At 36.0% G+C, this 14,360-nt stretch overlaps 1 protein-coding gene across 15 annotated transcripts in view; it reads right to left on the reverse strand.

The window, feature by feature from the left end:
• HEATR5A (HEAT repeat containing 5A) overlaps window positions 1–14,360 on the reverse strand; it is a 116,565-nt gene that overhangs the window by 29,410 nt on the left and 72,795 nt on the right. For 13 of the 15 annotated variants that reach the window (XM_047737928.1, XM_047737924.1, XM_047737925.1 and 10 more), the window contains 6 exons: window positions 13,424–13,450; window positions 10,852–10,990; window positions 8,424–8,603; window positions 4,784–5,023; window positions 3,093–3,274; window positions 1,451–1,519 (listed from right to left, as the gene is read on the reverse strand). In XM_047737928.1, the coding sequence (XP_047593884.1) occupies window positions 1,451–1,519; window positions 3,093–3,274; window positions 4,784–5,023; window positions 8,424–8,603; window positions 10,852–10,990; window positions 13,424–13,450 (837 nt within the window). The remainder of the gene's footprint in view (window positions 1–1,450; window positions 1,520–3,092; window positions 3,275–4,783; window positions 5,024–8,423; window positions 8,604–10,851; window positions 10,991–13,423; window positions 13,451–14,360) is intronic. The other 2 variants (XM_047737935.1, XM_047737934.1) reach the window with 1 other exon arrangement.

A 14,360-nucleotide genomic window follows, 5' to 3' on the forward strand; every position in this document is an offset into this window, starting at 1 on the left:
ATGTCTTAAAGCAAGAACACAAATAATGAAGTGATAGTAAATCAGAGATTCAGCACATTTATTTATTTGAGAGAGAGAGCAAGAGAGAGTGCTTGGGGGAGGGGAGAGAGAGTCTTAAGCAGACTCCATGCTGAGTGCAGCGGCTAAAGTGTGGCTCAGTCTCAGGACCCTGAAATCATGACTGGAGCCAAAACCAACAGCTGGATGCTTAACAAACTGTTCCACCCAGGTGCCTTCGGTACAACATTTAATACAGTTCTTTGAATATTCAAGGTACCAAACATATCCTAGATACAAGTGAATAAAATAAAGTTGAAAGAACAACTAAATTTAGTTTATTCCATTATAAACTGAATTATAAATAATTCAATTTAAGCCAGTTCTGCTTTTTAATTTTTGCAGGTCATTTAGGGTTGGATATTGAGTGCCTGACAATCAATCCTAAAAAAGTAACTTTAAAATTATCTATTATAGTGGCTCTTATGGGCATCTGGGTGGTTCAGTGGGTTAAGCTTCTGACTTGGGTTCAGGTCATGATCTCAGTGTCCTGAGATTGACCCCATGTAGGGTTCACCACTAAGTGGGGAGTCTGCTTCTTCCTCTCCCTCTGCCCTCCCATCCCCCTGCTCATCATCACTTGTGTTCTTTCTCTCAAATAAATAAAATCTTTAAAAATGAAACATTTATATATTATAATGGCTTAGATACATGAAAAAATGCTCAGTCTTACTTGAAACATAAATCTAAAACTAAACTATTCGAAGATACCCTTTTCATCCCATCATATAGACAAACACCTAAAAGTTTGACAACTTACAGTGTTGTTAAGACTGTGGGACAACAGGTATTTGCATACAATGCTGGGAGAAATTTAAATTGATAAACCCCAACAATATATTCTTTAAACCAGAAATTCAATCTTGCAGAATTTACCTCACAGATACACTTGTACCCAGTAAAATGACCTGTATGGAAAGTCATTTACTGCAGCAATATTTGTAATAGCAAAAGATAAAAAAACCCAAACATCCATCACTGGTTAAATAAATTATGACATATCCAACAATAGATTACCATGTAGCTACATGAAAGAAAGGGAAAATTCTCTAAATTTAAAAAATAAAGGAAAAGGAGTAGCCGAGATTAATGGTTAGACAACTATACTGTAGAACTCCTGGTATCAAATATTAACTGAAGAATTGCCTCCTAAGAAAGGGTTTTACTTTTTAAACTTTAATTAATTAATAAAGATTTTATTTATTAGAGAGAAAGAGAAAGATTGAGCAAACAAGTGGGAAGAGGGGCAGAGGGAGATGCAGACTCCCTGTGGAGCAGGGAGCCCGACGCAGCACTTGATCTCAGGACCCTGGGATCATGACCTGAGCTGAAGGCAGATACTTAAACGACTGAGCCACCCAGGTATCCAATCTTTGTCTTTTTAACCATTTACCTGACATGCTTTGGCAGTGACATCAGGTGGAGTCTCTGAAGTGAAGGCTGGCCTAAGTGCTGCTCCTACCTGGCAATAAATGATATGAAATATCAAGCATCAATAAGAAAGTTAGCACAAACTCTTTCTCTTTCGAGTATTATTTTAAAATTATTTGTTTATAATAGGTATTCCAGATACCTGAGTTTCTGCCTGTTCAATGTATCTTCTTTTAGATAGGAGCACCTCATTTTTCCTTTGGAGAACCTTCTCTTTCACCCACTTTTTGCCCACGTTGTTGTTAAAGAGCTGAGAGCGCTGCCTGACTCCTGGGACCCAAGGTCTCCTAAAGATGTCTGCTGGGAGTACCAGCACAGAAGCACCATCTCTTTTTAAGACTGGGTGCTAAGAGCCATCTTGATAATAGAGAGAGCAAACTCGAAAATAAAGCCAATGTAGAAGAAAGCAGAACCAACTGAAATTCTTTTTTAAGATTTTTTTTTTTTTTTAAATTTGACAGACAGAGATCCAAGTAGTCAGAGAGGCAGGCAGAGAGAGAGGAGGAAGCAGGCTCCCTGCAAAGCAGAGAGCCGGATGCAGGGGCTCGATCCCAGGACCCTGGGATCATGACCTGAGCCGAAGACAGAGGCTTAACCCACTGAGCCACCCAGGTGCCCCACAACTGAGATTCTTGAAAACAACTCTCCTTTTCAGCTTAAGTGAGCTGTAATCATATTTCTATCATTTGCAATTTTTTTTTAAGCAAGTTCTACACCCAATGTAGGGCTTGAACTCAACCCTGAGATCAAGAGGCTCATGCTTTACCGGCTGAATGAGGCAGGCACCCCTCATTTGTAATTTTACAAGGGCTAAAAATATAAGAGAGCTGCCCTTAAGCTGAATTGTAATATTTCATTCTAATATGGTAGTTCTACGTAACTCCTATTCCTTCCTTTTGTTTTCTCCCAGAGCATACATGAGCATTTCCCACTAGGAAAATCTGATGGAGAAAGCTAACTAACCGGTGAACTCCTCCTGTCTCCCTAACTGCTTACTGACAGAAGCTGCCTCTGTATCATAAGGAGAGGTAGGAAAGGATGAATGATGCTGGAGGATTACATATGATGATTCTGTTATTGTCCTTGTTCTTCCTACATTGCTCAATGCGCCAGTGAAACATCAGTTAAAAAGATTACAGAATCAGTAATAGGAGCCTGAATTCTTTTCTAAGCTGAGAAAAAAAAAAAAAGGTTACATTTATTCTAGTAGTGATGATTTTAAGATAAAACATGCACACAGCCTAAATGGAATATTAAGTAATGATTTTGTGTTATCTTAATATTCAGATATTTTGTAAAGATTTTAATTAACAATGTTCTTTATTCCCCAAATTACCAAGAAGGTTTTAGTTATTAACCTGTAACCTTACAAAGGACCTGTTTTATGTACCACTTTGTTTTTACTTAAGATTTCTTCTTCAAACATAATTTTCTATAAACTGATTATACGGGTGATATATTAGCAGAGACATATACTCATTTACATTTTAAAAAGTGACATTCCAGTTAGTTCCACAGACTTTTATCCCAGGTGTTCTTTTTTGTTTTGTTTTGTTTTAATCCCAGGTGTTTAAAAATAAAATTCTCTAACAGGAAGTGCTTACATTGGCTTGATACTGTTCCAGAATCACATGACCTGGAAACTCTGGTTCTGGAATAGATGCAAATCGCCGAATAACAACTAACAGTGTTTCAAGGCCAGAAAGACGGAGCTGGTCACTGTGATCCGTGGCAGCCATAAAAGCCATGCGAATTAAGTCGGCAAGATGTAGCACCAAAAAGTCATCTACAAGATTAAAAAAATCTAATCAAGAAAAAGCATACATTGAAACTAAGATTTACATTAAGTGATCATTTCTTTTCCTTATAATTTCAGATTTTTCTAGACTTTCTTAAATACCTCTGATTTGATTTACTATTTTGCTGTACTGTTTGTTAAATACAGACTTCAAAGCTGGATTTGCTGCACTATTGCAAATGATCACACACAAAAACTCCCAAGGCAAACAATTATGCAGCTTTAAAAAACCAGAGACAAAATTAGCATCCTTTATAAGAGTGCTAACAGTACCTTCAATAAAAACTTTTTTCAGACTTTCTGATAAAATCACGTTAGAAGGTATTTAAGAAACTTTGGGTTTTGATGAATTAGGCAGTAATTAAACAGCATAACAGTAATTATGTCAAGTTGAAGCTGAAAAGACTTAAATGTTCCTTTTGCAAAACATAGTTTTATGTGGTTCTTTATATGGACTAGATTATTTCTGTATGTCTTAGCACACATACAAATGATAGGAATATAAAAAATATTTGTAGCTATAAAATTATAAATGAGAATTCCTTTCATTCCTACAATTCATTCTTTGGTATAATAATTCTACTGGGGAGAGACATAGGACAATCACTTAACAATATTCCAACAATAAAATGTTCAGGGGTACAACTAGCCTTTACTTAAAATAAACCTGGTACTAGTTTTAATAAGAATGTTATAGATCACAATGAAGAAACCAACTCATCTTAGTGCCACTTACAATTTTAATTGGGAAGAAAGGAATCAGTAAGAATCTATGATATACTAATTTTTTGCCTATCAGTATCTAGAATAGTGCTTATTACAAATAACGAGACTCAATAAACACCTGCTTGAAAAATCATTAAAACAGAGATACCTAATTCATACTCCCTAATTCATACTCCTAATTCATACATACTGCAATAGCAACATTTTGCTATATAATTTTTTTGTTTGGTAAAAAATATACCTATAGCATTTAGATACATGCACTGTGTCTTTGAACATAATGTGCTTAAGTAAATTTTGAAAATTAGACATCAAGCCATAGTATGTACACATACCCCCTTTAGATACAAACAATAAAACTCAAGAATAAAAGGTCAAAATGGCCTTGCAAGCAGGTTTACTTTACATTGTGATAGGCTCTAATGTTTTCTGGGTAATATTCACAAAACTAAAATAATCCATAAGCAAAATTACTGTGAATTGTGATTATGCATGTACTACTCAAGAACATGATTATTTTCTATAAATTTAAGCCATGCACAAGTCAATTAAACAAACGTGAATGACAATTTAAGAAGCTAAATCACTGAAATGTGTATAAACATTAAAACTATGGTAGCTTTATAGCTTATACAAATATTATAGTCAAATTTCATAACTGATTTGGAAGAATACAAACTACTTTCTAGTTTTACTTCTTAAATTAATATTAAAAACATAAGCAGCATTTCTATGGATATCCTTTGGTCTTTTCATTTTTATGCTACTTACTTCTTGAATCCCTTTTTCTCATTTCTTGTGCTAAAGCAATGTCAAAATGTGCGCTGTGTGCATTCTCACACTGGCTAATTATCCTACAGACACATTCGGCAGCAAAGACTCTAGTAGCCCAACGGGGATTGGTAAATGGATATGATTTGTCATCATTTCTGGTGGTCAGAACTGAAGCATCATCCCCTTTATCTCCTTCTTCTTCTTGCATTGTATCCACACAAGTTACAGTTGTAAAATCTTTTACCAAGGGAGAATACATGTAATTAAAATCAAATGTAAGATACATTTATAAAGGAACACAAATGACTTCAAATTCACACTAGAATTGTTGATCAATCATACATCTTTAACAATGTAAAATAATCACATAAAATGTAAAATGATCACATCTAATACCTACAGACAACAGCGGTATTTAAGGAAATAAGCTCTAAGAAATGTTCCAGATCAAAATGACAAAGTTGTTCAATTATAGTCACAGTGAAAAACCAAACATGATACTACAGACAGGATATTAAATACTAGGACAATTATCAGTCTGTTGTATGTAGAGAGTTATGCTTAAGGAAGCTCAACACTCTCTGGTATGGAGCATGGTGGACTGCACTAGGGAGGCTGTTGTCATTTATAGTCTCTTATTATTATAATGGCCAGAGCCTGTGAGGAATGAGTCATTATTATTCTTTTCTTAAAGAGAGTGAGAGAGAGTGTGTGCGTGTACACATGCGAGCATGGGGGAGGGACAGAAGGAAAGAGAGAATCCCAAGTAGGCTCCATGCTCAATCAGCAGCGCAGAATCCAACGCAGGGCTGTATCTCAGGACCCTGAGATTCATGAACTGAACTGAAATCAAAAGTTGGATGCTCAACACACTGAGCTGTCCAGGTGCCCCATTTCCTATTTATTTTAACTGTTAACTTATTTTTTTTTTAAGATTTTATTTATTTATTTGACAGAGAGAAGTCACAAGTAAGCAGAGAGGCAGGCAGAGAGAGAGAGGAGGAACCAGGCTAGGCTCCCCACTGAGCAGAGAACCAGATGTGGGGCTCGATCCCAGGACCCTGAGATCATGACCTGAGCCGAAGGCAGAGGCTTTAACCCACTGAGCCACCCAGGTGCCCCTTAACTGTTAACTTATTAACTCTGTTTAGCTTGACTTAAAATGGAACTAATGCTTAAAAAAGCAACATTTTCTTCCTTAAATTATCTTGTATGTCAACATATTTTGAATGTGTTAGAGCAAAGATGTCACAAAATTATGGCAAAGTCTTAAGACTAAGTAAGCCAACAAAGCCTGAAAAGCAAGTTTTCCTAAGAAGGGATGCAGTCAAACTACAAAGGATAAAGAACAAATGCTGAAATAAAATTAAGCAAGTAAGCTCAAGGAGTATGAATGTAAAAAAAAAAAAAAAAAAAAAAAAATAGGTGAGACACCAGAAAAGTGTAATCAACCTATCTATCAAAGCACATACAGAACAACTGGGTGGCCCAGTGGGTTAAGCCTCTGCCTTCGGCTCAGGTCATGGTCTCAGGGTCCTGGGATTGAGCCCTACATCAGGCTCTCTGCTCAGCGGGGAGCCTGCTTCCCCCTCTCTCTCTCTGCCTACTTGTGATCTCTCTCTCTCTGTCAAATAAATAAATCTTTTTTTTTTAAATTTTATTTATTTATTTGACAGAGAGAGATCACAAGTAGACAGAGAGGCAGGCAGAGAGAGAGGAGGAAGCAGGTTCCCTGCTGAGCAGAGAGCCCGACGTGGGACTCGATCCCAGGACCCTGAGATCATGACCTGAGCCGAAAGCAGTGGCTTAACCCACTGAGCCACCCAGGTGCCCCTAAATAAATAAAATCTTAAAAAAAAAAGCACATACAGATTTTCTCTCAAAGGAGAAGTCCTTGTAAGTTCTCAAGTAGTGGGGATGGAACACATGCAGAGCATAGTACTTAAAAGAGCAGATATAAATCACTGGAAGGTAATAGGACCAAGGTAGACAGTGAAGAATGTTAAAAAAAAAAAAATTCTTTTTTAAATATCTTTTTTCCTTTCACATAATTCAGACAACACATTAACTTATGAGGCTTGAGTAACTGAGTTTAAGAGCTACTGAAATACAAAGCTGGATTTTATTATTTCACTTTAAAGATTTTATTTACTTATTTGACAAAAAGAGAGAGAAAATGAGCAGGGAGAGGAACAGAGGAAAGGATCAAGAAAAGTGTGCTGAGGGGCGCCTGGGTGGCTCAGTGGGTTAAGCCGCTGCCTTCGGCTCAGGTCATGATCCCAGGTCCTGGGTTCAAGCCCCACATCGGGCTTTCTGCTCAGCGGGGAGCCTGCTTCTCCTCTCTCTCTGCCTGTCTCTCTGCCTACTTGTGATTTCTCTCTGTCAAATAAATAAATAAAATCTTTAAAAAAAAAAAAAAAAAAAAAAAAAAGAAAAGTGTGCTGAGCACTGAGCCTAATGCGAGGTTTGATCTCACAACCCTGAGATCATGACTTGAACAGAAATCAAGAGTGGGACACTTAACTGACTGAACCATGCAAGCATTCTGGAAGCTGGATTTTAAAGTCATGCAGGGAAAGGTCTGAATCCAACTGTGTGTGTCTTTGGGTCAATTACCTAACCTTTCCAAGTCTTGTTTTCTCTTGTGTAAAATAGAATAATACTTCCTACTCATTGGCTAAAGGATTAAATCAGCAAAGAATGTATAGCACCTGGAACAGAACTGATTTGTCTCCTTTCTTTATCTCATTTATCTTCTTACTCCACAGATAAAAATTTGAAAGATTCTAATATACTTTCTCACTAATGATTATCTTTTTTTTTTTTTTTAAAGATTTTATTTATTTGTCAGAGAGAGAGGGAGAGAGAGCAAGCACAGGCAGACAGAATGGCAGGCAGAGGCAGAGGGAGAAGCAGGCTCCCGCTGAGCAAGGAGCCCGATGTGGGACTCGATCCCAGGACGCTGGAATCATGACCTGAGCCGAAGGCAGCTGCTTAACCAACTGAGCCACCCAGGCGTCCCTCTCACTAACGATTATCTTATACTGAGAAAAAAAATAGGAAAATAACACTGTTTTCTAACCCTGTTTGAAATTAGCATTATTGAGTGTATAGAAACTCGCTTGCTCAAAATGTTGCAAATTCTGATAATTTTTCTATTTAGCTGATTTGATGCAGTCCTTCAAATATATGTATGGGGGCACCTGGGTGGCTCAGTTGGTTAAGCATCTGCCTTCAGCTCAGGTCATGATCTTGGGGTCCTGGGATTGAGCCCCACATGGGGCTCCTTCTCCCTCTGCGGCTCCCCCTGTTTATTGCTCTGTCAAATAAATAAGATCTTTAAGAAAAACTGTACATATGAAAACAAATGATGGGGCTACTCAAAGTCATGACATCACTTTCATAGTATAAACAACTGCTTTTTAGTTTGTTTTATACAGGGAAGTCATAAAAGATAATGAGAATAAGAAAAACATAGGCTTAAGTGTTAGATGTAAACACTAAAATCTTCACTTGAAAAAAGCAACAAGCAATTACAAATACTCAGACAAAACTGATGAACTATCACCAGCAAATAATTATATATAGAACATTTTCATTTTCAATTTTATTTTAAATGGCAACCACCAATACTTACCAGCTGATGCAGCAAGTACATCTTTACAAAGCTTTAACCAGAAGGAGAGCTTATCCACTGCCATAGATGTAAGCATATGATTTAAAGTCTCTTTGATATCATGACATAACTTCTGATCTGTCTCTTTATCTAGTAAGGTCAATAATGCCCCTTCAAGGCCCACTTCTCTGATGTTCGCATCTGATAAGAAGAAAATCGATGATCTAAGTAATACAGAAAACAAAACTGCGATATGAGAAGCACACATATTCAAAAGTTATTAAAATACTACATGCAAATATTCTCATTGCAAAGTAATAAAGCACCTCAAAGGAGAAACATAAGCCTTGGTCTAGCAACTACTTCCTCTAATTCTGGAAATGCCAAAAGAACAAATACATTTTCTCTTGAAAATTTAGCTTATTTAGCATTTCTGAAAGCATTTAGATTCTGAAGATTATGCTACTGCTACACTATTTTGAAAGAGAAATGATCTTTTAAAGACCATAAGGGGGCGCCTGGGTGGCTCAGTGGGTTAAGCCGCTGCCTTCAGCTCAGGTCATGATCTCAGGGTCCTGGGATCGAGTCCCGCATCGGGCTCTCTGCTCAGCAGGGAGCCTGCTTCCTCCTCTCTCTCTCTCTGCCTGCCTCTCTGTCTACTTGTGGTCTCTGTCTGTCAAATAAATAAATAAAATCTTTAAAAAAATAAAAAAATAAAAATAAAGACCATAAGGAGGCACTGCTGGGATAAAGGGTATAGCATAGGGACTATGTCAGTGGTATTCTAATGGCATGGTATGGTGACAGGTGAGAACTATACTTGTGGTGAGCAAAGCATAATATACAAACTTGTTGAATCATGATGCTGTACACCTGAAACAAATTAACACTGTGTGTCAACTATAATTCAATTAAAAATAAAAGATCAGAAGGGGGCAGCAGGAATGTTATTGATTAGGGGTCTAAAGTGACAGAACAATCAATGTGTGAGTCATGGCTGGAACCTAAATTTGGGTGGTGGTAAGGAAGGGTAGGAAGGAGTTATAAGGGATATTTTTTGGATAACTGGGGAAATCTGTGTGAGAAATGCACATTTTATGATCGCTACTAAATCATGTTGATTTTATTAAGTGTGGAAATGATGTGTGGTCATGCAGGAGAATTTTACGTATTAGAAGTAAGTTGTCATGATGTCTACAGCTTGCTTTCAGATGGTTTGGCAAAAGGTTTGTATCTGTGTATATACAGAAAGAGAGGAAGATATATAAAATGAGTCCCATAAAGATAATAAGTAGGTGAATATATGTTTTCACTACACATTACTTTAAACTTTTCCATTAGTTTGAAAAATTATAAAATTTTAAAAAGGGAACTATATAACAAGTTCTTTAGTATATTTTACTCACATAGCTAATTCAAGAATTCTAGGAATATATATCATGTTTACACAATGAAAGTCAAAGCAAAAGATATAGATAATTTCAGTGGTGAACATAAACTGAAGGTCACTTGGGCAGAATATCTCATACAATTATAAGATTAAAATTTCTCTGGTTAAGGTAAATCATCAACAGTTTTCAAATGAGTTCTACAACTTGTCTGATGACAACTATACTAGTTTAGCAATGCTGATTAAGTCAAGTCAGATTTAAAGTTTTAACGTAATCAACTAATTTAAGGAGCACAGCACGACAGTAAAACACAATGTTCTGAGAGCTTTAGATACTGGAAAGCTTTGAGACCTTCTAAAAGAAGCCTGAGACCTTCTAAAAGTGTGACACCACTTTGGAAACTATATACATAAAAGAGTAAGATATTACCATTGCTGTTTTTGTAGGTTGTTTGAATTTGTATGCATATTTGCATTACCACATAATTTTAAAATAAAGAAATATATACTTAAGTCTTACCGGCTAAGAAATCCTTTAATTCAGCTCTAAAATAAAGAAGAGGCAAAAAACCCTCTAACCTGAAGAAGACTCTTCTGTGGTAAGTTTTATTAAATGAGATTACAGGCATATATGATAAATTACTTAAAGGCTAAATCCTACTTTAACTGTTTGTTGTGAAAAAATTTGCTCTAAAATTTGAGAGGCTCTCAAATTCATTAACAGGGATTATAAAACATAGGTAACAGATTACTGGACTCCACTCCCAGATTTCGGGTTAAGCAGATTTGTGATGGGGCCCGATCGTTTATATTTTTAACAAGTTCTCAGTGAGGTGGATATTGCTAGTTCGGGGGTCTAAGTTTGAAAACTGTTGCTCTAAACCAGTAACATCACCAGCTGGAAGGACAGTAACTGTTAGTGACTATCTCTTGTAGCAGGTTTAAAACATTACATATTAACTTTTATATTTCATTTTAAAAACTCATGTTTGTATGAAAGATTTAAGATTAAAACTTAAATCATCTGAGCTGGAGATAATGCTGATAAAAAAGAATTACCTGGAGTCAACTCTTCTCTGCTATCCTTAGCAAGCATAACAGCATGTTCTGAAACTTCAGCTGCTTCTCTCTGTACAAGCTGACGTAAACAAGCCAGTACAGCTCTTCTCAATAACAAATAGGGACTACAAAGATTAACCTGAAAAATACCATTTGGGAAATGAAAGAGCTGAAATTCTTGGTGGCATTCACACTAAGTCTAATAGACATTCACTGGATCCTTCCTGATTCTGTCCAGCCCATTACTGTGCTAGATGCAGTTTATTAAATAGACAGCAACTTCTTCAAACTATTCTAGTACATATCTTTTACTCTAACTTAGACACAATTAAAGGAGTAGCACATGTACTTGATTACACAAATATTCATAAACAAATCGAAGCAGTAGCATCTTGAGTGTTAGAAAACACAAACTCTATATAAGTAAAATAGTTTTGAGATAAAAGAAATACAATTGAGAATTTATTTGTAGCTCAGACGTTTGCGCTCATGCAACATTATAATGTTTTATGATTCTCTAAGTAGAAATTTATATAAATCCATATAAGCAGTATAGCATACTGGTTAAAAGGGAAGCTCTGGAGTCAAACTGCCTCACTTATCAGACGTGTGACCTTGGGCAAATTATTTAACCTTTCCATGCCTTAGTTTCCTTATTTGTAAAATGGAAATAACACTACCCCATGTCAAAGGGCTGTTGCAAAATTAACACAAAGACACATGCAAAAAGGCTGAGTATAGTACCTGGTAAATACTAAGTGCTCAATAAATGTTGGTTATTATTAATTATTATTAACAGTCTCTATCAGTAGTATTTTATTTAGATGTCATAAATAAATGCATTTTCAAATAAAGGCAGAAAAGAGTTTTACTCAAAACATATTCACCAAAAACACTCTCTAGAGACACATTACAGACAACAAATTTTACATATATGTATATCAACTTACAAATGGATATGCATATATGTACATAGACGTATACATTTCTTAGAGATACAGAGTATTTTTGCTCATAATGACAAATTCAATACATATTCTTTTTACTTAGAAGTATTTGAACAATGTGAATCTTACCAGGTTGTAGCTACTCAAGTGAATGATATGATTGTGATATACCTTAAATGAACGATTAAAACAAGTCAAAGGTTCTGGATACAAATTCCAACTCAGTGATTCATAAGTAGGATAAAGTATAGTTTTTGAAATTTATTTTTTTCTAACTATGAAAGTAAAGGCCAGTTTAGTGTGGTTTATGACAATGAGAATGTACGTTACGCTACTGATTTTCCAAGCAAAATGTGAGAAGTAACAACATAATTCTTATTGTGATCTTTATCTAGATCTGGTGTATGTGAGAAAAATAGGACTGAAGTAGGTGAGTTTGTTGAAAAGAGCAGAGGATAAATTCTGGGACAGAGTGGGTGGTGAAGCTGGTTTTGTTTTGTTTTGTTTTTAAAGATTTTATTTATTTGTTTGTCAGAGAGAGAGAGAAAGCACAAGAGTGAGCACAGGTAGGCAGAGGGGGAATCAGGCTCTGCACTGAGCAGACAGCCCGATATGGGGTTCGATCCCAGAACCCTGGGATTATGACCTGAGCCGAAGGCAGTCACTTAACTGACTGAGCCACCCAGGCGCCCCTGACAGCTGGTTTTTGATATGTAAGAAACACATGCAAAGAGAGTGGAACCCTAAATTTTATCAGACACCAAAAAACAGAAAAGATTTGTGATTGTATCATCAGTAAAACATATGAATGAGAACTGCTTTATAAATATATACTATTATACCCTCAAGTCATATCATGAGCTCAAAAGTAGAAAAAGGAATGCCATTCACAAAGTCTGAAGTTAATGTCATTCAAGTCATGTTAAAGAACCATCGTTAGAAACTAATACATAGGAAAGAGGAGTTAAAATGTAAAAATATTAAGTTTACTCATGCCCAAAATTATGGCTGCATTTCACAACAATGACAAAAAAAGCATTCTACGAGGCAATTTTAAAGAAAAGTTAATGAATCTACTAGTTATTTTCACTGGAGTTTTATAAACATATAATACAAGGCAGGTGCATCATTTATTCAGGCTGGTCAAACACTCTTTTAGAGAAAGCATGCTTAAAAGTAATCTACTTGTTTGGTAGAAAAAAGATTGAAGGCAGTCAGTCACACAAAGCAAAATGGAACACTTAATATCTCCCTGTCATTCTCCAGCATTTATATCAGGAAGAGGAATAGAATGAGTCAAGGCAAACAAACCAAGCAGGAAAAGTATAAAAACTAAGTCAAGCCATAATTACAATTCCTTTCTGAAATGAATATATAAATCAAAATGATGCAAAATTAAGTGCAAGGAGTGACTGCACCAGCTGGAGAAGGTTAGGGAAGATTTGTTTACAGTGGTATTAAATAAACACCATGTAACATGCTACACATACTGGACTTGGCATTAATGGTTAGCTTAAACAAAAAGATGCAGGGGAAAACAAGAACATCTACAACCAAAAAAACGACACAAAGAAACAGCACTGCAAACCTCAAAATAAGTTAGGAATTGAGGGTCAGGGACCTACCAACACAGAATTATCCAACAAGATCTCCTGCACAAAAACAAATGACAGACCGGTCATGACAAAACCAAAAGATAAATACTAGGATGACTTTGACAACAGTCAGCTAAGCATTAAAATACAAATATTGATAGAGCTATCATTCAAATTGGCTTAGCTTCAGCTTAAAAATATGCTATAATACTTCATTTTCCAACTTTAAAATATGAGTTGAGCTAAGATCTTGGAAATACTCAACTCAAGATATAAAGCTATAAAATATACAATAACTTTAAAAATGTACACTTGTGTAATAAGGTTTTCCTTTGGAATCTCTCATTAAGCCTCAATAACAAAGCCAGATCAAGTACACATGAGTGTTAAAGGAGCGATCTGGATTGCATTCACATGAGCAGGTGTCCAGCAAGGGACAAAGTTAATGGTTTACTTCATCACAAGTTAATTATAGATTTTTTTTATTCTTGGAAGCCAACTTTTAAAACTGAGAGTACTCAGAATTGCTAGTATAGCTAAGACCAAGTTCAGAATGGAAGTTAAACAACATGCAGTTAGAAGAAAACTCTTTCCAGTAAGATTCTTTCTTAATGATGAAATGTATTCTGAATATTCAGGGAGTTTCAATTAATATGAAAACATTTCATGCTAAATAATTAAATTCTCTGTAAAAAAGAAAATCTGATCATAAAGATGTTAAATAGGAAAGCAAAAGCAATTTTCTTTTTTTTTTTTTTAAGATTTTATTTATTTATTTGACAGAGAGAGATCACAAGTAGACAGAGAGGCAGGCAGAGAGAGAGAGGGAAGCAGGCTCCCTGCCAAGCAGAGAGCCTGATGCGGGACTCGATCCCAGGACCCTGAGATCATGACCTGAGCCGAAGGCAGCGGCTTAACCCACTGAGCCACCCAGGCGCCCCAGCAATTTTCTTACTATAGGAAATAC

Source organism: Lutra lutra, chromosome 7 (assembly GCF_902655055.1).
Source record: "Lutra lutra chromosome 7, mLutLut1.2, whole genome shotgun sequence".
NCBI classification, from domain to species: Eukaryota; Metazoa; Chordata; class Mammalia; order Carnivora; family Mustelidae; genus Lutra; species Lutra lutra.